This window comes from Sarcophilus harrisii, chromosome 4 (assembly GCF_902635505.1).
Source record: "Sarcophilus harrisii chromosome 4, mSarHar1.11, whole genome shotgun sequence".
NCBI classification, from domain to species: Eukaryota; Metazoa; Chordata; class Mammalia; order Dasyuromorphia; family Dasyuridae; genus Sarcophilus; species Sarcophilus harrisii.
Genome location: NC_045429.1, coordinates 141,195,865 through 141,222,774, shown reverse-complemented (window position 1 = coordinate 141,222,774; position 26,910 = coordinate 141,195,865). Strand labels below are relative to the sequence as shown.

Here is a 26,910-nt window from a genome sequence, read left to right as displayed (position 1 = left end):
GGAGGAAAAAAAAAAAGAATGTTGACGAACAGAAAGGAGAGAGATGAGTAAACTGAACTGTGCTTTAGGATGATTAATCTGGGGTTTAGGTTAGTTTCTCCCAAGAAGACAGATTAAGAGGTGAGAAAAACTTTGCCTAGAATTTGAGGGATAGTTTGATGTGAAAAGGGAGAAGTCAGTCAATGGCTGAGGTGAGAGGGGTTGGGTTCTCCTCAAAATCTCACTTACATTTTCTAGAAGACATGCTTGGAGGACACATGATTACTTTTTAATTACTATGGGTGGCCATACGAAGACATCAAGAGCTCTTGGTCAAAATCGGGAGCAAGAGTCCAGTTCCCTTTTTCTAAGTAGTTAGCCTCTTAAGCCTCCCAATCTCCAAGCCAGTCCCCTTGCCACTGTTGTGGTCACTGTCGCTAGACCGCCTTAAGACCCTCTTTGGAGAAATTCGCGGATTTATCCTTTCTCCCCCGTGGCCATAAATTCAACGCTGTTGGCCTGTAAGATGATGTTTCCCCGCGTGAATTTCCTCCCGGGGATACAGGCAAGTTCACTTTTCCCGCGAGAATTGACAAGTTCGCACTACTCCACCTCTTCTTCGCATGTTTACGCGTTGCTAAGGGAGACAGCTCTCAGGTGATAGAATCCTTACCCTCAGATTCCCAGGTCAGTGCAGACTTTCTGCTGAGCAACGAACTGGGCAGGAGATCGAGTTCGGAACAAGGGCCCGGATACCTGTAGAGGCGGCGTGCGCTCGCTTCCTGGCGGAGTATGAGCCAAGGTAGCAGTAGTGGCAGCGACAGCAGCGGAGCTAGTTCGCGGCCAGCCTCTACTTGCTCTAGGCTCTTTGAGATGACTAGCAACACAGCCCTCTGTGCCTTCTCTCCCGGAGCTGCGCCCGAGGTATCAATGGTTTCAGTAGGCACTACTGGATGCAGGTGCTGGTGGAAAATTCAGAAGGAGGGAATGGATACATGAATCTCTCTCTCTCTCTCTCTCTCTCTCTCTCTCTCTCATTTCTCCTTCTCTCCCCCCTTCTCTCTCTCCCCTCTCTCTGTTTCTTGTCTTCCAGTCTCTAGGTGTGGCTTTCCCCGTTCTTTCTCCAGCCCCCTCTCCCTCCTTCTTTTCTTCGTCACCTCCCCCCCTTCCTTTTTTTTTTTTTTTTTCTTTTTCAATAAACAAAAACATAACAAAAAATTCTTATTGGGGTAACAATGGTACAAGGGGAAATGACTAGAGAGTCCAGAACATCTTAATTCAAGCTTCCTTTTTAACCTACACTGGCTTTGTGACTATTAACACACTTTACCTCAGTATTCTGTGCAACTCCCTAAATTGCTTAAAAGGATCACAACCTGTATTCTTAAAGGGAGTTCCCTCATCAGGAGACTTCCTGATACTAGGAAAATCAAAGGTTCAGTCTTTATTCATTTTGGGACTAAAAAGATATTGCTGTCTGTTTCAATTTGAAACTAAAAAGGTAGGAAGAAATTCAAAAGAAAATGATCTATGAGATGGATAAAATTGAGTGGGTCCCTCAATTGTCTGCAAATAATAAATAAATAGATATTGAAATACAATAAAAAGAATATAAATAAAAAGAAAATAAAAAGAAAAAAATGGAGCTTGAAATTTAGCAGAGCTAACTTCAATACTAACCAGCTTTTTTGGTTACAATTGTAGTTTATATCTTCTAGTAGACACTAGTAGGTACTGAAGTAGTTGCCATTTCCCTCTCCAGCTCATTTTACAAATGAGAAAACTGAGGTAAACAGGGTTAAGTGACTTGCCCAAGGTCACTGCTAAGTGTTTGAGATCAATTTTGCTCTCAGAATTATGACTCTTCCTGACTCTAGGCCTAGCAAGCACTCTATTTATTGTAAGACCTAGCTGCTTAATAGGCTACCTATAGATTAGCTCTAAGATCCCTTCCAGCTCCGAATATATGACCCTGTGATCCTATGTGAATGCTCCTCAGCTGAGGGGATTAATTTTCAGAGTATTCTACTGCAATTGTGATAATAACCTGATTTTTTCCCCAATCTCCTTTCCCCCTTTCCAGAGGGCATATAGGGCAATGTAGGGTTATGGATTTGACAACAATATTGTTAAATTCTTAGAACTTAATGAAGGATGCCACAAATTAGAGATAAGAATAGGATGGTGAGGGAAATAACATCCTAGAGAAAAAAACTATGGTCTATTAGGATTGAGAGATTAAACTGAAATTAAATTTAGCTCCAATGTTTGAAACACACAGTTCAAAAAGAATTAGCAGTATCTATTTAAATATATCCATCTATATGGAGAGAGAGAGAGAGAGAGAGAGAGAGAGAGAGAGAGAGAGAGAAGGTAATTTCAGAGGAAATTCACTGGTGTGGGATGAGGGAAAAGAACTGGTCAAGACCTTCTTTAGAAGGTGAGATTTGAGCTTGGTCTTGAAGGAAACTAGGGAAGCTAAGAAGCAGAGATGATGTGATAGAGTGTAGGCAGGGGATAACAATGACAAAGATTAGGATTGGGGAGCCAGATTATCCTTTTCAAGAAATAGCAAATAGGCCAGTGTAAATGGATAGAGGAGCATAAAGTATACTGGAGAGGTAGGACAGGGCCAATTGATGAAGGGCTTTATATGCCAAAAGACTTCATATTTGATTTTGGAGGTAATAGGGAGCCACGGGAGTTTCTTAATGTGTGATGTGTGGTGTGTGGGGTTGTATTGTTTTTATTTTGCCCATATTCTCTATTTTTGTCAACATGGGTCTGTCTAGATATGACTCACAATTGTTCTCCCATTCTCCAGTTTTCTTCAAGAGCAACTTTGATTCCTTTAGGAGGAAAAAAGGAGACTTGGGCCAGAGGCTGGCTCTTCTGTGTTTCTCAGAAAAAATAGGACTTCTCTGGCTAGAATCATATCTATCTATTCCCTTAGGTACTATTGTTTTGTTGTTCAGTCATCTCTGACTCCTTCTGGTTCATGGTTTTCTTGGCAAAGACATTGGAGTGATTTGCCATTTCCTTCTCTAATGGATTAAGAAAAATTGAGGTTGTGACTTGTTCAAAATCTAGTGAATATCTGAAGATAGATTTGAACTCAGGTCTTCCTGACTCTAGGCCCAGTACTCTCCAGTAAGCCACCTAGCTGTCTTAAATATTGTTAGTCAGGGGTAAATAATTTTTAGGCTCAAGCTGTGCTACTAATTGTTATCCTTTAACAAAGAAGTGTCCCAAACTTCAAATTTTAGGCTTGACTTCTTTCCTACCAGATGTGATTCCATAGTGAATACACATAACAAATCAACCTATTTACCCAACAGAGAGTGAACAGAAATAAAAGAAAATAAATATATGAGAATATATGCCAGACAAATATACAGAATAAATAAGCTCTCTCATTGGAGTAGCATAGTTTAGCTCAATCAAGAGAATTTCAGATCTCACCCATTAAGAAATTCCCCAGTCTTTAGTGTAGTAAGCTGGGAAAAGGAACATGATTGGAGTGCTGGCTCTTCTACATATCATTTTCTCCTCTAAGATCTTCTTTCCTTTCAGCTTTAAAGGGAGATTGAAATTGAATCTTTTCATTCAAAGATGGAAACCAGAATCCAAGGAAATTTCTTCCATTTAAAACTAACTCTACTCTGTATATAGAAAGTTGAATAATTAAATAATCTCTATCCATAGGGAGATTATGTAAATAGCCTTTGAGATGTAAGGTTACATTGAGTTGGAAATTCTTAGGAAAATATACTTTAGGAAAATTACTTTGAAAGCTGAATGGAGTATGGAGTATAGTGGGCAGAGAGTTGAATCAGAGAAGCTTTTCTCTTTCTCCAGGAGAAGTGGGGATTGAATACATGGATATTGTACTACTCTGGCTGTGTGATTTTCTTAATAAATGCTTATGATGTGCCAGGGATTGTGCTAAGCACTGAGAATACAAATGCAAGCAAATAAGATAATTCCTGCTCTTAAATGAGTTTATATTCTACACATATATAGAGATTGTTGGCTAATGTTTTGGTTAGGGAAGTTCCTGGGATAGTGATTGATGTCAGGAGACCATTGACTGAGTGTTTCTTACAGAAATGTTTGTGTTGATTTAATTACACTTCTGAGAGCTAGAATTGGAAGGTAGCAGCATAGGGAGGAAGAAATATACTTGAATGATAGTATGCCATAAAGGTAACCAGAAAATAATATGGTAAGCTAAGGTGCAGGCTAAATCTAATGAATAGCCAATAATCAGAATCCCAGGGTCCTAGAATGAGAGCTTGAATTCTATAAGTGGAGGTTGGAGTATAGATTATGACAGAAGGTGACTGGGGAGTAAATTCTTAATGACAGGGAAATAATTTAAATTGTTTGACTTGGATGTTTTAGAATCTTGAAAAGTTGAATATGAAGAATATATTAAAAAAAAAAGGGGGGGGGATTTAGATAAGCTGATGTAAAATATAGTCAGAATGGAACCAGGAAACAACATTTTTGTTGATCAATCCTTCCTGTCTGACTCTTCCCAGCTCCATTTGGGGTTTTGTGATGACCACGTATTTTAAAATCAACCAGAGTCAGGAATTCAGGTTAGGGGAAAATCTTCAATCTTATTCTCAGTAGAGATGAAGAAAGATTGGAGGTAGAAGGGAATCGGCAATAGCAATGTGTGCAGCTGAGTCAAGAAGCTAGCCAGACCAGAAGCCGCAAGACCAGCAGCCACCAGAACAGAACCCAGCCAGTCGTCTCTATCCTTCCCTTCCTGCCCCTCTGCTTCCACCCACCAAAATCGTCATTTCTTATACAACACATCAGGACTTGCACAGAGAGTGGGCAGGGGCCATTCTTTCTCTAAGCATATATATTAATAGAGTATAGTCCAATTACTATTTAGCCTCACCTGCTTGGGACCTCAGTGCATCAACTCAAGCCTCAGCCCATTATATCTCCCGCTTTCTTTTGTTTTAGAACACAGGTGGTCGTGCCATCCCTGACTCCTCAGGGAGGTCAGAGCCCCCAGGGGGAGGTGATCACACCCTCCCTGACTTCTCAGGAAAAGCGGTGAAAGCACTAAAAAGGAGATGATCATGCCCTTCCTGACAGTCAGGAAGGGAGATGAAAAGCACCAAAGGGAAGTGGGGGTTGCTAGCGGGTTTCTGGGCTGAAGAGTCTTATTATGCACAAACCCATCAGCATGGGAGGTATTACACAAGCACATAGCAATAACTCAGAGGCTATTAGTGATGACTCTCTCTTCAGTCAGTGCAGGCTCAATGTGGTGTAACAAACATGAATTATACATGCAAGTAGCAGAATAGCAAACAATATAAATCAACATGGTGTTGTAAAAAATCACCAGAAGTCCTAGAAGGAGGGTATGTAAACAACAGTCACACATACACCTTCTTCAGCAGCCGCCAAGAGATAGTCCAAAACCATTCTATTGTCCCTTGCTTCACATGTCAGGGAATCCAATGATCCCCCTAAGTTTTTGAAGTCCTGCAAAAGTCTTTTTATGTGTTAGGGAATCCAATGATTCCAGCAGATTTTGAAGACCAGAAATGAAGTCTTATCATTTCTCAGAGAATCCAATGATTCCTGAGGGTTTTCAAGTCCTACAGGGTTTTCTTGGTTGTTGGAATGGTTTATTTCTTTCTCCAGCTCCAGATGAAGAAATTGAGGACTTGATTGGAGACATACAGGTACTAAGTGTCTGAGGTCAAATTTGAACTCAGGAAGATAAGTCTTCCTGTCTCCAGGTCAGGTACTCTATTCACTGCACCATCTAGCTCCATTGGAAAACAATGTACTCAATGACTATGACAACATAAATAGAAAGAACAAATCTGCTATTGTTCTTTGCAGAGGTGGAATACCATAGGTGTAGAGAATTGACCATATTGTCAAATTTAGGTGATGTTAGTGTTGTTAGTTTTGCTGAAGTACGTTCCATCTCTTTTCTTTAAAATCTTAAAAAGGATAATTTTATGGGTAGGGGATAGTGGAGGGATATATTTGGAAATGAAAGTAATATAAAAACCAAAATATACTTAAATTTTTTGGCATGGCAGCAATTATAGTTAAGTGACTTTCCCAGGGTCACACAGGTAGTGTCAAGTACCTAAGGCTGCCAGTACATTTTTAAAGTATTAAAAATGAGGCAACTAGATGGCATAGTGAATAGAGTATTGGCCCTGAAGTCAGGAGGACCTGAGTACAAATTTAGCCTCAGATACTTAATACTTAGTAACTGTGTGATCTGGATAAATCACTTAACCCTAATTGCCTCATTAAAAAAAGAGTGATTTAATAGGGGAATAATTTTGTGAGGTCATAAGAATTCTCTGTAGCTTGAAGTGTTCACATCTTTCTCTTCTTCCCTCCCACCTCTCACAATAAACTCCAGTGACTCCTTGTCATCTTTTGGATCAAATATGAAATCCTGATTGTTTTTTAAGGTTCTCCACATCTGTCCCCTTTCCTGTGATATACTAGTAAATGTTTAACAACTGGCTTTTGGAGGAAAAAAAGAGACATGCTTAAGCTTAATCTGCATAATTAATCTTTTCTCTATCCCTTTCTTATATCTAGACAATCAACAAAACAGTAACACAAGCTTTGATTTGTATCATTTGCCAATATCTGGGGTGTAAATGTTCATGCTGAAATTTAATGATTAATTGTCCAATTCAAATTGGCTCTAGCACATCCTCGCCCCTCCCTGCTTTTCTAGCCTTCTTATTCCTTTCCATGTACCCTATGATCCAGTGACAACAGCAGCCTTCTTGCTATCTCTTACAAGATATTCTGTCTCAAGGCTCAGTGCTTTTTCATTGGCTGGCAACTGGACTAGGAATTTTCTGTTATTTCTGTTTCCAAACATCCCTGGCTTCCTTTAAGACTTAGCTCAAATGCCAACTTATGGCAATAATGCCAGATGTTCACTTGTAGGCAAAGGCTAGTACCACCTCACAGGTAGAGATGTTGTGAGGATCAAATAAAATAACATGTATAGACCTTTATAAATCTTAAAGCACTATATAAATGCTACTAGTAGCATGTATATTATTATAAATCATTATTATTAGCAATAATAATAACTCATGTATCTTAAAATTAATTAATAAGAAAATAAATAATACATATGACTTGAAAAGGCAAGGGAGTAATACTTTCTATAAGTCTTATATTACTGAAATTTGAAATATTTAAATTTTGAGTCATAGAAAGTTTGTATTTTAGTTAACAATTTAGCCAACAATTTAAAGTATTTATCACTATCTGGTTATTTAGGTGCTATTTTCCTGGACACTAAAAGTTCCAGTTCAATTCCCTACTTGTTCTCTTTCCTATATTTTTGGTCTTCCATTTGAACAGATTTTTCCAGTATAGGAGAAGAATTATAACTCATTGCTGTGCTGACCCAGATTGAGATGGCATTTGACATTCTGCCCTCATATATTGCTTGTGCCTTGTCCGAGGTCAAATGCTAACTCCATCCATTAGTCCCCAGGAGAGATGTTTTGTCAATGACCCCTGGGACCAGGATTCTGGTGTGGAACCTCATTAGTCCTGTAGGTTGTGTGGTCACTGGGGGACACTGTTTCCTCAGTAGAACTAACTAGCTCAGATCAGGGATCTAGGATGAGAACTGACTTTCATATTGAGACAGAGCTATGTTGAGACATTACTTTTTACAGGAACACAGTGGATGGTAACCATAGCTGACACTCATTCAGGGCCAGTAAATGTCACAGCCGCTTAGAAATTCATGGCATAATTTCAAACAAACCCATAGCAGACAGCTTGAAAATGTGGACAGACTGGTGGAGTAGGAGTCCAGAAATCTGGGTTCTTATTCTTGCATTTACTCCTTCTAGTATTTCTGTGATTTTGGGGCATCTCACTTAATCTCACTGGCCCTCAATTTTTTGATATCTCAGAGGAGGTTGTTTGATAGGGATCATCTAGATCCAGATTTTTTATAGTTCTATCTTTCTGCAAAACATTCATGATGATAATTAAGTTCAAAGATGTGATTCTGGTTTCTTCCTGTTAATAGCAGCAATTAGTGTAAGCCTTTTCCACAGATGCAGACTTTTTTTTTTTTTTTTGGTAAAAGTTGTGGTATAATCTTAATAACTGATAAAACATCCAAGATTTTGTCAGTGAGATTATTTACCACTGAATTAAATGGCAAACTTCCTGTCCTAAATAGATAGGAAAGTTATATTGTTGAAAAACAAACACAACCCAGATATTTTGTTTGAAATTTAATGATACCTTCCTTTTTCTCTTTCTTTTTGCTGTCCAAGGTTGAAGGTCAGGTTTCCTAGTCACTGCTGCAGCTGTTGTTGTTTTTGTTTGTCCCTCATTCTCAAAGAGTACCGTGACATCAGGGAGGTGATGCCATGACATGCAAGTGAATTGGACTTTGGTGAGGGAAGGTTGTGCAAAGTCATCAGCTTCACTTTCTCTTCCAGGGCCATCTGGGTCAAGTGGCCAGATATAGTTCAGGATGACTGGAGATGGTCCTGGATGCAGTGGAGACTCTGGCCTTTTTAAGCTAAGGTCTTTAACAGGTCTCAGTTTGCCTGAGGCAATGCCCAAAGAGGGATTAAGGCTAGGCAAGAAATGAGTTGGTGCAGTAGATAGAATACCAACCTTGTAGTCAGGAGGACATGAGTTCAAATGTGCTCTCAGACTCTTACTAGCTGAGTGAACCTGGACAAGTCACTTAACCTCAATTGCTGTGGCTGTCAAGGACGTGGCAAACACCACACTTGGAGTACATCAGATACCTGTTAACAGAAAAAGACCAGTGTGTGGAAAATGGAAACCGCAAAATTTGCTCTTCAATTGTAACCCCATTTGGGGTTTTCTTGGCAAAGATATCAAGTCGTTTGCCATTTCCTTCTTCAGTCATTTTACAGATGAGGAAACTGAGACAAAGTTAAATGACTTGCTTAAGTATCTGCGGCTGGATATTAATTCAGAAAGATGAATCTTCCTGACCATAGGCCTAGCATTCTATATCATAAATATATGTTATTTTGATTCTGGTCTGGGCCTGATGAGACATTGGAACAAAATAAGACACTTGAAGATCATCTAATTGTTAAAAAAAAAAATTATTTAGCCAAAGAGGATAAGCTTATCAATAAAGATGAGCATTGAGGATTCCTAGAATTGCTTTAGTTGAGGAATGTTCCCTTGCCTGAATTGCTCCTTGTTTTCCATCAGTCAAGCATCAGAATGAAGTCCTGGAACTCTTGTGGCCTAATTTTTACCTAAGTGACCACAGCCTAAGCCTGTTCCCTGATCCAATCAAGTCTTGAGGATGATTTTAATATCTTTTTTTTTTTTTTTTCTGAGACAATGGAATTAAGTGACTTGCCCAGGGTCACACAGCTAGGACTGTTAAATGTCTGAGGTCAGATTTGAACTCAGGTCCTCCTGACTTCAGGGCTGGTGCTCTATCCATTGCTCCAACTAGCTGCCCCTTTAATGCCTTTTAATGGAAAAAGTAGCTTAACTTGCATAGGAGAAGAAGTTAGGATATAAGTAGGAAGTATCTAAGGTCAGGTTTGAACTCAGGTCTTCCTGACTTTAGACCCTGTGCTCCATCATCTTTGTTCCCTAGTTGCCCTTATAAGATACAAACAAGATAGATATAAATGGAAAGGACTAGCAACTGAAGGGATCAGAAAAAGCTTCTTGCAGAAGGTAATGCTTGAGCTATCCTAAAGGAAGTCAGAAATTCCAGGTGACCAATATAAGGAAGGAGAACATTATAGGTATGGAGAATAGGCAATGTGGTTTAATGGCTAGGGGAGTGAACTTGGATTTAGAAAGGCCAGTGTTCAAATTTTGTCTTTAGACACTTATTAGATATGGGAATCACTTAACCAGTGCAAGTCACTTAATCTCTATACTTTATCTGAAAAAAAAGATCTGGCTGTAGAAATGTGTCTGTTTCAGCTCTAAATCAATGACCTTAAAATCTAAAGCACAGACATGGGAGAAGGAGTGTGGGAAGTACAGAAAATAGTTTATTATGACCACAATATAGAATGCCTAGAAGGGAGTAAAATGTAAGATGACTGGAAAAGTAGGAAGAGGTCCGATGGTTAATAGCATTAAATGTCAAACAGAAGAGCTTATACATGATCTGAGATATAATATTGAGGCACTGGAGTTTATAGAGTAAGGAGTACTTAAGCATCACCACACTTGTGCTTTTTGAAAATTACTTTGGTTGCTGTTTAGAGGATGTATTGAAGTGGGGAAAGAGTCTGAGAGGCCAATTAGGAGACCATTTGAACAGTCTGTTCACTGTATAGTGTTGACTCCACTGTATAAAGGAGATTAGGGCCTGAACCAGAGTGCTGGCTGTGCAGGTGGAGAGAAGGGGTTATTTTTACGACAATTGTAGATATAAAAATGACAAAATTTAGTAACTGATTAGATATGTGGGGGTCACTGAGAGTGAGGAGTCTATTTTAAACAACATTGTTAGATAAGATTAGCTATAATAAAGTTATTACTTTTTACGATTATGTTAAGAGATATAGATCAGAAGAAAAGTAATAGAAACTTAAAAAAAAAAAATCCCAGAAAGAAGTATGATTCCTAAGATTTCAGCCAACTCTGCATATGTGTATTTTTCATTTTTCTGATTTCAATTTGGTCAAATTTAGTTCAGAGGGAGTTTATTGTTTGCAAAAGGTTTTATACTTCTTATGCTAAACTGTTAATTCCTTTTCCATTACTTTTTTCCATAGCTCTCATATCTTTTAAATTTTTTTTCCTTTTGCTCTTATTTTATCTGTGAAAATATTTTGTTTTTTTAGTTGTAGCTGATTCTTCATGAGTTAGATACAACTATCCATATCCTTTTCTTGGCAAAGATAACTGGTGTGGTTTGCTATTTTCTTCTCCAGTTTTATGAATATAGGAGTTAAATGATCAGATTTGAACTCTGGTCCTCTAGGACCAGGACTCAATCCACTACCCTACCTAACTGCCCCAGAAAAGTATTGTACAACTGTTTAAAATATTTTTGTGCTTTATCCCTTCCAGGAATTCTAGTTGGATTTGGATCCAGGTTTTATTTTTAATTGGAAAGTTTGCTTGTTTTGGAGCCATTTTCTTCTCTTAAATTTGTATCTTGAGCATCCCTATACAGTTACAGCTTTTTATTGTGGGAATTTTTTTTGTTTTTTCATACCTTTTTCATACTTCTGGCCTACTTCCTTATTTTGGATTTTATGTTAGGACTGGGTTTTGTGTGTTAGGAGGGATTGTCTGAGAGTGGTCCTGTTGCTGTTATCTTTCATTTATTTATTTTTTTGTTTAGTGTTTTACTTTTCCTAGTTACATAACAATTTAAACATTTGTTTTTAAAACTTTGAATTTCAGATTTTCTCTTCTTTTCCCTCCTCTCCCCACCCCCACTAGGAATGCAAACAATTTAGTATAGGTTATATATGTGTTGTGATGCAAGATATTTCCATTATAGTCATGTTGTGAAAGAAAACATAGACCAAAAACCTCAAGAAAAATAGAGTTAAAAAAAAAGTATGCTGCAGTCTGTATTCAAACACCCTCAGTTCTCTGGGGATGGATAGCATTCTTTTTTCTCAACAGTATTTCACTTTTCCACATACACACAAAGATGGTTTTCAACATTGACTTCTGTAAAATTCAGTGTTCCAAATTTTTCTCCATCTTTCCTCCCCCTTTAAAAATCAGAACTAATTAATCTGTAAACAGAATTATAGAAGGTCATATTTAGAAGGGATCTCAAATGTGATAGAGTCTAAATAATAAGATGAAAACTAATCCCTTTTATTACATATTTAATGACTAATCAATCCTGAGATCTTCTTATCTGCTCAGACAGTATATTCTTTTTTTTGAATAGCTTTAACTATCAGGAAGTTTTTCCTTACATCAAACTTAAATCATCCTTTGGAAATTTCTTCCATTGTTTTTACAATAGTTCTATCTCCTGAGATCTTTTCAAATATTTAAAAATAGTTTTCATGTACTCCCTAAATTTTCTTTTCATCATGCTAGTATGCTTCTTTCCTTATCAAGCAAGTCCTCATTATTTCATGATCTTGAGGCACCCTCACCTTTCTGGACATCCTCCTCTGGTTATTTCCTAGTTTATCAATGTTATTGTTAAAGTGTGACACCCTACATTGAATCAATTACTTCACCTGAGGTCTATCTAGGATAGTGTATATTTCTTCCTAATTCTAGCTACTTTTTGTGGGGCCTAAAATTGTGTTAGCCTTAAAATAATGAAGAATGAGAAAATTCTATAGGTAAAAATTTGGGTTGGAGAAAAACCACACTTGGGACAAAGAAGACATGTAAAAGTTTTAGAATGTAATGGGACTATTTAGGTGAGACAAGAACGTTGGATTTGGAGGAGAAAAACAAATTAGAGAGCTGGAGAGAGGGAATCAGAAAGAATTGGTAATTGTAGCAAGACCAGAATTTTGAATAGATCAAAGGAGAAAGAAAAAAAAAGGGAAATTCCATAGAAAGGCAGGCTGTACAGTTGAACCCTGAATAATGCCAAAAGAAAAAGAGCTTAGTTATAGGAAAATGGAGATATGAAGTAGAATTTAAGATCTTTTGTATTGAAGAGGCAGACATTCATTTTCTTATTTTCTATTCATGGGATAATAAGACAACTAGATATCATAGAAGCAGAGCTGGTCCAAGGCATTGTGGGCCTGGGGGCACTGTGGGCCCAGGGGCATTGTGCACTCAATTGTGAGCAAGTTTATCTATATTTCTAAGCTTTCAAGCTATCTTTTTCTTATAGAAGGTTTCGACTGAGCCACCCTATGCAGCAATTTCCATAGTATCTATAATCGCCACAGACTCAAACCTATGTTGCAGTCTTGTAAATTAACATTAGATTGCTTCGAGGTAGCTGTGAAGCTTAGCAAAGATTTGAGTTCTCCTTGGTAGTAAGAAAGGAAACGTGAGTTTTCTGGTAAGGCCTTCTGTGTAGAGTTAAACTCTTAAAAAAAAAAAAAAAACCCCAAAAAAACCTTAGGATGGCTCCAAATCTCATAAAGGAAAAGTTAGGGAAATTTAGGGGCATTTGCTCCCCACAGCTACATTTAATCTAATCTTGGTACCTGCTCTCACTTGAGGGAAGTCTAAATTCTTAGAGTATGTTATAATGAATACCTGAATGATGAGCTCTTATTGTCCACCCTGGGCTAAACTAATTCTTTAGTTTAAAAATTTTTTTTTCTCACACTGTCCTTAGTTAATATGCTGCTTAGGAGTATGGATGATTTTAGTAGTCCCCAAGCTTCTTTAAAGAATGAATTGCAATTTAGCAATCCTCCTCTTACTTTTTTTTCCTCCTCCTCCTTCTCCTCCTCTTTTTCCTTCTCCTTCTCCTCTTCCTTTTCTTCCTTCCCTTCTCCTATTTCTTCTCCTCTCTTTTTAAAAACAATATTCGTAAGAAGATTGACAAAAGGTGTCTGGATATTTTTTGTTCTGTCATACTGCACTGAATCCAAGAATTAAGTCATAAAGGGATATTCTTCAAATGTAATATTTTATGTCTCCTTTTAAAAATTTGTATTTAAGACTCATTTGATTAGGAACAGATGATCATTGATTTCTACCTGGGAAAATCCATTGTCTTCATTTTACAGAAATGGTAATTGAGCTCTGAAATGATTAAATGACTTTCTCGTGGATGCACAAGGAGGAAAATTCAAAGCTGTGATTTAAACTCAGTCTTTGGACGACCACACATCTTTCCACTCCCCATCACTGCTTTTTACTAAGCTCCAACTAGGAAACAACTTAAGACTTGAAAACAATTTCAAGTATAGATCAGATGAATTATTCTCAGGAAAATGTTAACAGCATTAAATTTTGTTAAAGAATGGAGGCTGAATTTCTTTAAGGTAATTGAGAGCCTTTTCATATTCTGCACCCAGCTGGTTTCTTTTTTGTAAAACTGGCCAAATTGGTTTTATTCTTCTCTGCAAAACCACAGGAAGCTGTACTGTAGGATAACTCTGATCTGTCAGCTTTTCTATTCTAAAAAAAATCAAGGTGGCCACAAAATACACTTCAATAGTTCTTCCACTGATCCAGTAACTGACGGATGACATCATCACTGATTAACAATGCTCCCCTTGTTGGCAAAATACAGAGAAGAAATTTTTGAATGGAAATTTCTGTGGTTATTGTATGAGTGCTTTATTCATGGGCAAAGACCTAGTCTGTTTAACTTATTTTGTGTAGGTTTGATGCCCATGCCAGACGTATGAGGTCAGTGAATAGTATTTGATGACATATAGTCATTTAATCAAATAATGTTTTAAGATATATTTACTAACAGTGTAATCCATTTATACTAGAAAATTTCTGGAAGAAATTACATTAAATTCTTCATCTTCTCTACTCTCTCACTTGATGACTTTATCAACTTGTATAGGCTTGTTAGGAAGGGAATAAATATTTATTAAACCCTATAATGCCAAGCACTGTGCTGAGTACTTTACATATTATCTCATTTGATCCTTATAATTATCATCTAAATTCAGATGATAACTGGGGAGATGAATCAATAAACCATTTATTAAACTCATGTGATGGGCATCCCAGGCTGAACTCTGGGATATAAATACAAACAAATGAAAGTTTTTATCTTCAAGAAACTTACATTCTAGTGGAGAAAGAGGAATCAGAAAGGGGATAAAGGAAATATCTTTTGGAAATAGGTGGGAGGTGGCTGGGAGACCTACTTCTAAGAAAGATAAAGCTCAATTATTAGAGCCCATGGTTCCAGGAGCAGAGTCTTCCCTGTGGAGGAGGAGGAAGAGAGTGTAGATAGCATGTCTGTATATCCCACCTTAGTTTGTCCCCTGAATTCCAGTAATCTATCTCCAACTGCTAGACATTACAAATTGGGTGTCCCTTAGACATCTCAAATTCCACCTGTCTAAAACAGAACTCATGGTCTTTCCCTCCAGACTTGCCACTTTTCCAAACTTGCCTATTTCTATTAAAATTATTGTAATCCTTCTAGTCACTCAAGTTTTCAACCATGACATTTTCCTTGACTGCTTATTCTCAAGCTCCACAGATTTCTAATTAGCCATCAAATCTTGTTTCTAGCTCCATAAAATAAGAGATATTAATCTCTTATATCTATTCTTTTCTCTCTACTCAGAAGGCCACTACCACAATTTAGATCATATCATCTCTTGTCTAGACTTGTTGCAATAGCCTCTTCGTTGATCTGAAACTTGCTTAATTGCAATCCATCCTTAACACAGTTTCAACTTTTACCAAAGTGTGAATCTAACCATATTATTCCTATTCAATAAACTCAAACAGCTCTCTGCTCTCTAGTTTCAAATATAAAGTAAATTTGGTTTGTTAAGGCTCTTCTCATGACCAAATATAAACTCTCTTTGGCTTTTAAAGAAATGTGTCCTCACTCTACCTTTCTCACCTTGTACTCTCCTCATACCCTTGGTCTAACTTGTGACACTTCCTTCTTTCCTCATACATTCTATTTCCCGCTTCGGTAACTAGGCAGTGGCTGTCCCCCAGAACTGGAAGGTAATTTTTTTTTTAAAATACCTCACTAACTTTTAGATTTCTGTTTCCTTAAAAACTTAAAAAGTTCCCAAATAAACTCTGTCTTCAGGTCTGGCTCTGTGGACTTCCTGTTTGGCCATTGAAGTCTCCTCATCCTGGAAGTTCACGTTATCCTGGAATTTCTCACATTGAAAATAATTGTCATGCTCCATGTGGCCATTTCCTTTTGAAATGGAGGTTTTTCTCAGAACTTCCATTTTAAGGAGAGCACCTAGACCAGTCATAGTGACATTTTTATTCCTCACCAGTTTACACTGCCAGCTTTCAGACTTTCAACTCTGCCATGCCCTCACAATCCCACGTTTCAACTTCCTTTTATATATTGTTTTCTTCTATTAAAATGTAAGCCTTTTGAAGATGGTGACTATTTTTCCTTTCTGATTGTATTTGTATTCCTTCCTAGTGCTCAGTATGATACTTGGTTACTATAAGTGCTTAATTTGATTTGAAAAAAAAAAATCAGCCCAAATGCCAGTTTTCCATGATGTGTTCCCTCCAGGTTTCTAGTGAGAGCTGCCTACACACCTTACATTTATTTTATATGTACTTATATAGGAACAAATTCTACCCCATTATTAAAGAGCTTATTTTCTACTCATATGGAAAGAAGGGGTTACTTGCATTGCACAATTTGTACTGCTGCTCATTTAGATGCTGAGTTAATAACTTTAACTAATGATGATGATGAAATTTAAGATAGTAGGAAAATGGTTACTGTTTTTTATTTCTAAGAAGTTAAGCTTCTAAGGAAATATTTGTGGTCTTAAAGAAAAAATTTTCCCAATGGATTTTGGGAAAAACAAATTATGCAAAAAATTCCAACAACCTACTATTTTGAATCACTCACAAGAGATCTGCAAATGTGGGACCCATTTTGGAAAAGTAGCCATAGAAGTTAGGATAGGAATAAAAAAAAATTCCTTTTTTGCCATTGAGGGAGGCTGCGAAGGAGGAAGGATGTGATTATCTTGCTGAGGTCTGTTAAATGTTATGTATTTTCTCTGCAAGGCTACATACTTACTGCCCTCTTTAAATGTCTTCTGAATAACAAAGGTAAATAGCTACAAAGCTCATTGAAAGTTTTGTTTTGGGGGCTTTGTACATTGAAACATAGTGGCCATGCCAACTATCACTGGTAAGTTTAAAGGTTGTCAAGTGACTTTTACTTTAATTACTCTCAGGTAGAAGTTTCAGCAGCTGAATGATCATGCTATTGCAAAGTGGATTTTACTGCTATTTACTCTAAATATCTTGTGGATGACTTAAGAAATCACACCTTATCAGAGTACTTTCAGATCCAGAAAAAATAAATTGTCTTCTGATAGATCATCTTTTTTTTTTTTTTTTAATTGGATAGTATTTTATTTTTCCAAATACATGCAAAGATAGTTTTCAACATTCATCTTTTCAAAACTTTGTCTTCCAAACTTTTTTCCCTTCCTTCTTCCCTCTCCCCTTCCAAAGACAGCAAGCAATCCAATATAGGCTAAAAATGTGCAATTCTTCCAAACATATTTCCATATTTGTCATACTGCACAAAAAAATCACATCAAAAGGGGAAAAAAACATGAGAAAGAAAAAAAAAGCAAACAAACAACAGCAGGAAAAGGTAAAAATACTATGCTTTAATCCACATTCAGTCTTTATAGTTCTTTTTCTGAATGTGTATGGTACTTTCCATCATAAGTCTATTGGAATTGCCTTGAATCACCTCCTTGAAAAGAGCCATATCCTGATAGAACATCTTTCATAAAAGACCCACTATACAGAAAACTTGATGGATATAGTTTTTTTTTTTATTATAACTTTTTATTGACAGAGCCCATGCCTGGGTAATTTGATGGATATAGTTTTAAGTGCCTAGACAGAGATTCTTGATAAAAGCAAGAGTTAGAGGAGACCTAATCCAGAATTCTTTGTACTTTATAGGAGCTTAATAAATACCAATTCAATAGAATAGCAGTGAATAGGTTATATAATAGGATAGTAAAAGATGACAGGTAATTCATTATTCTTGAGAAAACCTTTGATTCTAAGTCAGCCATCTGGTCACTTTGATGATAGGAGAAATATTTTATGCAGTAGTCAGAAAAATGAGTTTGTGACTTTTTTTAGTTTTTACATTATAAAAATTAAAGTATATTTCCTATCACAATACTATAGCTCCTTTGGCTTTCACCTTTCTATTCCCTCCTTTCTCCCCCACTCCAAGCTGTTTTCAGCCTAGGCCAAGATTATAATAAACATTTTAAGTCCAGTGGAGTGAGACTCTTAATGTATTGTCTATACCACAAGGTTTTGTGCTGTGAATCTTATGGCAATATTCTATACTGAACCTTATTGTTTATGGACAGCATTGTTAGTCTACAAAGAAGTAGTATTATTACATGTATACTTTTTTCTCCTGTCCTGTCCTATCATTTCATTTTATGTTGAACATCGTATAATTTTAATGATATTAACAATAATGTTTTTTGATTAGTAATCATGGTTAAAGTGATGGGTTCAAATACCAATTTTCACATAATACTTACCTATGTGACTTTGGGAAAGTCTCTTAGGTTATCTGGGCCTCAGTTTACTTATCTGGAAAATGGGGAAGTAAGACTAGATGGTTTCTGAGATCCCTTTTAGCTCTGCACTATCAGTTCTTAATCTTTTTTCATGTCAAGAACCCTTTTGCAGTTTGGTGAAGTCTACAGATACCTTTTTAGAATAATATTTTAAAATATTTGGAGAAAATGCTAATGCATTTTTTTTTCCTGATCCAAGTTCACAGATCCTTTGAAATATATCTGTGTGGGCACAAGTTTGGAGTTATGATCCTATTATGTAGATAGTGTGGTGATTACAAAGGAAGAGCAGGATTGATCCTTGTCTTGTAGTAATTAGTCAAATCCTAGAAGCTTCATTTCCTGACTTCTGGCATTTTCACTTGCTGCCTACCACGTTTGGAATGCTCTCCCCTGTCATGTTCACAGCCTAACTTTCCTGATATTCTTTAAGTCTCAAGATAAAATCCTACCTTCTATAAGAAGCCTTTCATTATCCTCTTAATGCAAGTATCTTCGGTTGATTTTCTCCATTTAACTTGTATAATTATATTATCTTCCTCATTAGCTCCTTTAAAAAAGGGGTATCTTTCCTTTTCTTGTATCCCTTATGCTTAGCACATTGCCTGACACATAGTACATGCTTAATAAATGCTTGTTCCTTGACTTGTGGGGGAGCTGGACCCTGTGGGAAGAAGTAGTTAGTTGACTTTTCTACCATGAATTGTGATATAGATCAGAAAAGATAATAAAATAATGGTATTATTTGTTAATCAATGAGGAATGAGTTTAGATAAGTTATCAATATCCCTTGAGATTTGATCTCAGGCTGAAATCCTCTTAGAAAAGGGAATTAGGAATAGAAACTAATGGAATGTCATTTCACTTCTTCCATTGCAGTCAAGAGACCTGCTCCATGTGAAATGGCATTTCTCTTTTTTTTTTTCCTAACATATTTGGGAAACCTGGCCTAATGAATTGATATTTCTCTGCTTCCCCAGAAGGCATTGGAAAGGAGTAGACCATACAAGAAAATGTTTTGTAGTTGTATTCATATAGTGCTCATATGTTGCTCGGTAGGTGAACTCCTGGATATTTTATATATTCTGTTAATTATTTTGAATGGAATTTCATTTTTCTCTCTCAATTCATTTTGTTTAAAACTTGAACATTTCATGTCCCTGTTACCTGTCCTCTTCTTTCTGTAATTTCATGAATTGGACTAGGGAGAAGTCAATTGATTAGAGGGATAAATTGTACAATTAGGTTAAAAAATTAACTTTGTAAGTACAAGACAGGAGAGGCATAGTTCATGTTTAAAAAATCAGGAATTTTAGTTGGTCAAAAGCTCAACATAAGTTAACAGTGAGATGTGGCAACTAATAATAATAATTAACATTCTCTTAGGCTTCATTGAAAGGTAGAGTGAGTGAGATGATAGATCCATTGTGCTTTATCTCATTCATTTTGGTTAGTGTGCATCTCAGGTACTGGGCTGCCACATTTTAGCAAGGACCTTGAGAAAGCTAACAAATTTCCAGAAAAGGGTAAATAGGATAGTGAGGAACTAAAAATTATGGCATAGTGGCATTGGTTGATTCAAATGGGGATAATTAGCTTGGAGAAGACTCAGGGGCCACATTCCTGACTTCTGGTATTTGAAAGGTTGTTTCATAAAAAGGGATGACACTGTTCTGCTTGATCCAATTGGTTAGACCCATAAATAATAGGCAGAGAGATACTTAGGCTTTTTGTAGGGGAAAAAATATAACAAAGTAACAGAATTCCCCAAATGGAATGCTTTATAATGCTTGTTTGGTAGGGATATCATAAATGGGATTCTTGTTCAAGTATAAATTAAATTGAATCAATTTTTAGGTCCCCTTTTACTCAATAATTCTGTAGCCAACATAAGAACAGATGACTTTTGGCTGATCTATTCTGGAAATCTTTAGCAATGTTTTAAAGGACATAAGCAGCATGGTTAGGAAGAGTGAAGTTAGGTTTACGGGAATGATCTATATGAAGCTTATTTATTGGTAGCAGATAAGAATGTGAACATATTTAATAATAATAATAGTTCACATTTATTTCAGAACAATAAGCATTGGTTGTACCATGTGCCATGAATTGTGCTAAAGTACAGGAAATTCAAATATAAGCAACTAATTTTGGGTGCTAGCATTCCTGTGCTATAGGGGACTCCCTAGTGAGGAATTTAGATTGGCTCCTCTGCATTTGATAATTTTAAAGATCTATTTAGATCACTAAGAGGTTAACTGTCTTGCCCAGAATCACCCTGCCAATATATGTGGAGGTAGGTTTTAAATCCATGTTTTTTTGACTCCAAGACTGACTATCAGTTTTACCATTCTACCTGTCAATGTTTGCTCTTTTTTCAAAGTATTTTACATTCTTTAATTTTGATTTGCTTGACTAATATATAAAGCATGAGACATAATAATAATAACGAAATAAGATTTTGTTTGGCAGTGAGGGAATCAAAAAAGGATGTAAGAAATAATGTTGAAACAATGCCCTAAAAGATATAGCTAGACATTTTCATTTGATTTGAAAAGCCATTAAGATCTATTTTAGCTTTTAGAAAATGGGAATGACAGAATTTGAACAGCATATGACTTAACATATTTGTAGTATAAAGAATATTTGAATTTTTATTTGGCATTGACTTCCTGAGGAGGAAAATATCGTCTGGCACACTTCTTTGTTTTATTTTTTAGGGCGAGACTTTTCAGGATCATCTTTTGGATGTCCCTGTCACCCGTGAGCAATTAAACCACTATCGTAAAGCTGCAGAAAATGCCCGCAGTGAACTTGCTGCATCTCTGGTCAAATTCGAATGTGTTCAGTCTGAGGTAAGATTTCTCTTTTTCACTCTTCATTTAATTGTGCTGACTCAATTCTTGATAATAGCAGTTAATTCTACATGCTTTTTTGAAAGTATTCCCTTCTTTCCTCTATTGCAAAAGAGAAATAAAGAGTAACAGGACAGTAGGCAGCAGATACTATTATTTATGACTTGGTGAGAGAAAATGCCATAGTGCCACTTCCTACCACATAGCTAAAGCCAGCCTGCCTACTCCCAACATTGTGATTGCAATGAAGCATTCCTTAGGAACTAGCTGGTCTGTGTATCTCAAAGCATAAAACTTTTGCCTAATAACACAAGCCCTGGCTCAACTCTAGAGAGAATTAAGGGTACTCTTTGGGGATTAGTCTTCTTATGTCATTGCGAGACAGGGTTCAGAAAATAGAAAAAGAATCCATAGCACTTGCCACATCCAAAATGAGGATAGAAATAATGGCTAATGCTGCAAGAACTAAAGTGTTTCTACACATATCTTCTTTTGATATGAACTGATCTGTAATCTTAGAAGTTCTCCTGATTTCTTTTACTTAAGGATTCCAAATCAATTGGGCTCTTGAAAAAATTCTGGAGAGGGACCCTTCTTAGATGCCTAGAATCCATGATAACATATTGGAACCCACTTGTCACCTGGAAATTCAGGTCTCCTGACTCAAGTTTGAAGTGAGTCATAGCATAGAAATAACGTATCAGAGATTAGGAGCTGGAAGAAATCTTTTGATTCCCTGATTTATTCAAATGAGGAAACAAAGGTCTGAAAAAATTAAAAGTAAATTATCTAATCTTAATTAGCTAATGAGGTGGCAGTCCCAGGATTTTAACCCAAATCCCATTTCCAAATCCTGTAGTTTTCTATTGTTATCATACTTCACAAATTCTAAAACAGTTTCAGTTTTTTCTGAAACTATTTCTCTACATAAGCACCAGGAACACTTTCAATACTACGACTACTACTATTACTGCTACTACTACTACTACTACTACTACTACTACTACTACTACTACTACTACTACTACATTACCTGACTAACATTTATATACTGTTTACCACGTGCTAAGTATGCTAAATGTTCCACAGTTATCATCTCATTTAATCCTCACAACAACTATGCTATTATTTCCCCCATTTTATAGCTGATATGTTGTTGTTGAATCACTTTCAAACCTTATTTGGGGTTTTCTTGGTAAAGATAATGGAGTAGATAGCCATTACTATCACCAGTGACTTTGCCAGGGTCACACAGCTAGTAAGGTTATGATATCTTATTTGAATTTGATCAACCTCATTTCAGGCCCAATATTCTATCCACAGTATCACCTAGCTAACCTTCCAGTTCATAGGAATGATCTCAGGATAACTCATTGTGACTATGAGGTTGCTAGTTGATTAAATTAATGGGAATATGGCTAATGAAGTTGTAGCTCAGGTGGTTGAAAAGAGACAAACTAAAGAGGTTCAAAAAGCCTTTTATATATATGGATGTGTGTGTGTGTGTGTGTGTGTGTGTGTGTGTGTAGTGGGATCAAGGCTTCACTAGAACATTGTGTTTAGAATCTTATTGGGTTAGATTTTCATAATATTGTAAAATTTGTTCTTAATATACACCTTATAGAGACTTTCCTTTGATTCTGTTTTTTAGAACCTGCTATTTTCTCTTTCTTATTTACACTTAACACCCCCCCCCCCCAGAAGCTAAACAAGGAGATGGTATTTACATGGTGAACAGTTGATTGATTGTGTGTATGTGTGTGTAGATATTTATATTTAAGAAATCACTAACAACATGAATTCTTCATTTCCCATTTCTTTTTAAAAAGCAATATGTAGCAATTTTAACCATGCAACACAGATTTTGAAAATGGATACATAATTGCAAAATATGTATGTTTTTTGAGAAAGAATAAATCCAGTCAAAGAAATTGCTTAAATGCTCTTAGGAGTAGCTGAATATATAACATTGTTTGGATATCATTTTTCCCTTTGGTATTTCATATTCAGATAAAGAAGATGATTTAGTGCAAAAGGGTAATCGGTGATAGGAGAGAATAATGTAAACATGGGTAAAATGATGATACTCCAATACTTGTTTCTTACATTCGGTTGGCTAAGTTCCTCAGTTTCTTCTGTTTCACTTTGTTTCTTGGTTAGCTTCTGGATCTCCGGTCTAAGATGTTTTCTAAAGAAGTCTCATGTCAAGAGTTGAAGGCTGAAATGGAGAGTTATAAAGAAAACAATGCAAGACAGTCCTCTCTTCTCATGTCATTGCGAGACAGAGTTCAGGAGATAGAGAAAGAATCCACAGCACTTGCCACGTCCAAAATGAGAACAGAAAAAATGGCTAATGCTGCAACCCAGGAGAACCAGGAATTGAAGAAGAAAATCACAGACTTAGAAACTAAATTAAAGTAAGCAAGTGAAAATAAAATGTCATGTCATTTGATATTAAGTCACCAGACTATAGGCTAAAGGGACAAAAGCAATTTGACAGATATCTCATCTTTTTTATCACTTTGTACTTCAATTTTCAAAAGTCTTTTGAACTTTAATATTTTTATAATCCTGTAAAGATGTTTACAAATCCTTTCTTCCTACATGCCAACAATAATCTCAATAAATATAATATTCTTCAGTATTCATTCAGAATGAACACTGAACTAAATATCAGATTTACATTTTGGAACTTCTGCTTGCAGCAATCATTTAAATTGTTGGGTCAAAGATATGGGTAGAAGACAATTCATTTATGAACCCTTTCAGAGAGATGTGTCATGACCCAGGATTCTCTGGTATACTTCTTAAGGCTTCTTGGTATCTCAGAGAAAGAAGACTGGATTTAGAGTAAGGAGAATTAGGTTATGGACATATTTTTGTCACTAAAACAATCTTACTCAAATCAAGCAATTCCCCAAATGCCTTAGTTTCCTTCCCAATAAAACTTGTCTTTTTATTTCTAGTGCCTAACAGTGTGTGGCACAAAGGAGGCAATTAATAAATGTTTGTTGGTTGATATATAGGGATAATAATTCTTGAACTATACACCTTCTAAACATTAAAAGTATAGAATAATTGTCAGTTATAATGACCATTTTTCTTTTTTTTTCTTTTTCTTTCTTTCTTTTCTTTTTTTCCCCCTGAGGCAATTGGGATTAAGTAACTTGGCCCTGGCTCAATCCTTTTCTAGGCTCTTCACCCTATGTAGTTCTTAGGTACTTTTCTGAGAGTTGAACATAGAGTGTTTGGGGGTCTATCTTGAGGTCCAAAGAATGCAGTCCCCCCGAAAAAAACAAAATTCAAACAAAAAACCCCATCGAACAACCAAACCCCCAAACAACTGGATGAGTCATAGCAAAACTAATCTTTTATGTTCTACATTTTTGTAAATAGGAATATGATATGCTTTTGAGGGCATGTAATTATATGCTTTTTTCATATAGAGAATAGTAAAAGAGTTTGTAAGAAAAAATAAACATGGTAAGGAGGGAAAGCAATTGTAATGAGTCCATCTTACTATTAAATTCTTCTTAATGGCCTTTTTAGAGTATTAGAAATGGCCTTTGCTATTTCAGAAAGCTTGTCTGAAATTCTGAAATGTAAACTCAGTATTGGAATGTAAGCTTATGTGAACTTGAAGGATTTTGTTTGGCTAGCCCATCTTTATGCTTCTTGAATACTAGAAGTTGATTGAAACTGGTCTATCTCCTCCCATTTCCAAGGATTAAACTTGATTGTTATCTTTGTAACCAGAAGAAAACATTCCTTTCAGTGAGGAAGTGACCCAAGATGACTTTTCTTCTTGAGACATGGGATTATTGAGATATCCTTTTCATTGGCCCCATACCTGGAATGCTCTCCCTCCTCATCTCTCCTTCTTCTGTCTTCCTCGACTCAGCTCCAATCCCACTTTCTACAAGAGACCTTTTCTAGCTCCTCACTTTGGCATTTATACTTCCATTTTTACTGTATGGCTCTTGTGTATATATAACTAATTGTTGCCTGTTGTCACCCCCATTGTAATGTGAGCTCCTTGAGGGCCAAGGGACAATATTTTTTTCCTTTTTCTGTGTCATTGGCATCTAATAGAGTGTACAAAACACATAGTGTTTTGTAAATACTTATTGACTGATTCAATGATGAAGCATTTATTATGGACTTATTAGGTACCAACTATTCAACTAAGCATGATACAAGCATAAATACAATAAAAAACACAGTCTTTGCAGTTAAGGAGCTTGCATTATGATTGGGAAAAATACATAAAGGGTAACTGGAAGGGAGAGTAGTTTGGCTCCATGGTATATAGCTAGGAAAAAGGATAATTATTTGAACTGAGCCCCAGCAAGATTAAAGACTATAGATTTCAGCACCTGAAAATGGTTTCTAAATTAAAACAAAATGATTTACAAGTTAAAACATTTCACCCTTTGGTTGTTGTCTTAAAACCTTGCTTTCCATGTATTTAATAGGAAAGAGGTATGATTTTTCTGTATAGAAAATTCTTTCTCCTAATGTAGATCTATAACTATCCTGAAACTTAAAATCTTAGATTCTGTCTCTAGTGTTTTGAATTTAAATGACTTACCTAGATCATATAGCCATAGTTTGTTTAAAAATTTTTTTTGATAACTATTTTTTAAATTTTGAACTTAAATTCAGAAAGAAAAAATAAACCCAGTCGTATTTCAATATCACTGGTTTCCTTTTAAATCCTTTGTAGCTTTTTATAGTATTGTATCATTTTATTCATTTAAGAATATTATTCTGAGAAGGGGTTCATGGGCCTCCATAGGCCCTAGACTGCCCAAGAAGTGCATGACATAAAAAAGATAAAAGAATCTCTGGTTTAGAACAAAGAGAAGTTTAACTTAAACTGTGGTTCCTGAACTTCTCATGTAAAAATTTATCAGGAGGTTTCCAGTGAAAAAGTAGAAGCTCTGCTCTGAGATCTCCCTATTTACTGATGAGTTTTCCATTTCAATTGGGAATGCTGGGCTATAAATTAGGGATTAGTTAGTTGTTCTCAAACTAACAGAGAGCTCAGGAGTTTCCCAGTTTTCAACCCCTATGTCTGTAACATTTTCTTGTGCAGATGAGAGGATGGGGAAAGCACAGAGACAATGTCAAGCACAGTAGGTGAGCTAATTTGTAGATCTACTCAGTTCTATTTCTGATGCTTTTATATTTATTTATATTATTCACATGGGAGGTATATTTTCAATAGGCTATCATGCCGTTAGTGGGCACACACAGGCACATATATAGAACACAAGTGAATAGGTAACATACATTGAAGGTATATATCCAGGGAACAATCATGAAGGGATATATGGAAGGCACAGACTTTTGGAACTGTCTAGGATAACTAACCTATTTGATGCTGCAGAGATGCTGACATCCTCTGGTGATCACACTGTTCTGTTATCTGATGACTATTAAGTCTCCTTCTGTCAGCAAGACATCTCCTCTAGTCTTATAGTTATTAGTCTTTTTTCTGCTACTATCTGCTGTGCTATTTCTCTGGGACATTGTGAAGAACAGATTTGTTGTAAAGCTCTCTGATCACCTTAAAATGCTATATGTTATGATTAGGATTATTATTCAATTCACCAGTGCCATCTCTTAGGGGTTTGGCACTCATCAAATAAAGAGTGGTGACTAGAAAAGTCTCTCCCTGACAAAAACAAGTTAATATAGATCTTTAGTCCATAATTGAAGTTATCTGTGAATTTAGCTAAGGGCAGCCAAAAACAAAATCTTGGCTAAAATTGTATGTTTAAACTATCTGTGTTTAGGTCTGATTCAAAATCTATAGTCAC

The 26,910-nt window shown here is 36.2% G+C and overlaps 1 protein-coding gene across 1 annotated transcript in view; it reads left to right on the top strand.

Moving 5' to 3' along the window:
- Positions 1-696: 696 nt before the first annotated feature.
- CCDC170 (coiled-coil domain containing 170) overlaps positions 697-26,910 on the top strand; it is a 114,880-nt gene continuing 88,666 nt past the window's right edge. Inside the window, exons 1-3 of the mRNA XM_031937619.1 lie at positions 697-903; positions 20,951-21,085; positions 23,246-23,502. Coding sequence (XP_031793479.1) covers positions 772-903; positions 20,951-21,085; positions 23,246-23,502 — 524 coding nt within the window. The 5' untranslated portion in view covers positions 697-771. The remainder of the gene's footprint in view (positions 904-20,950; positions 21,086-23,245; positions 23,503-26,910) is intronic.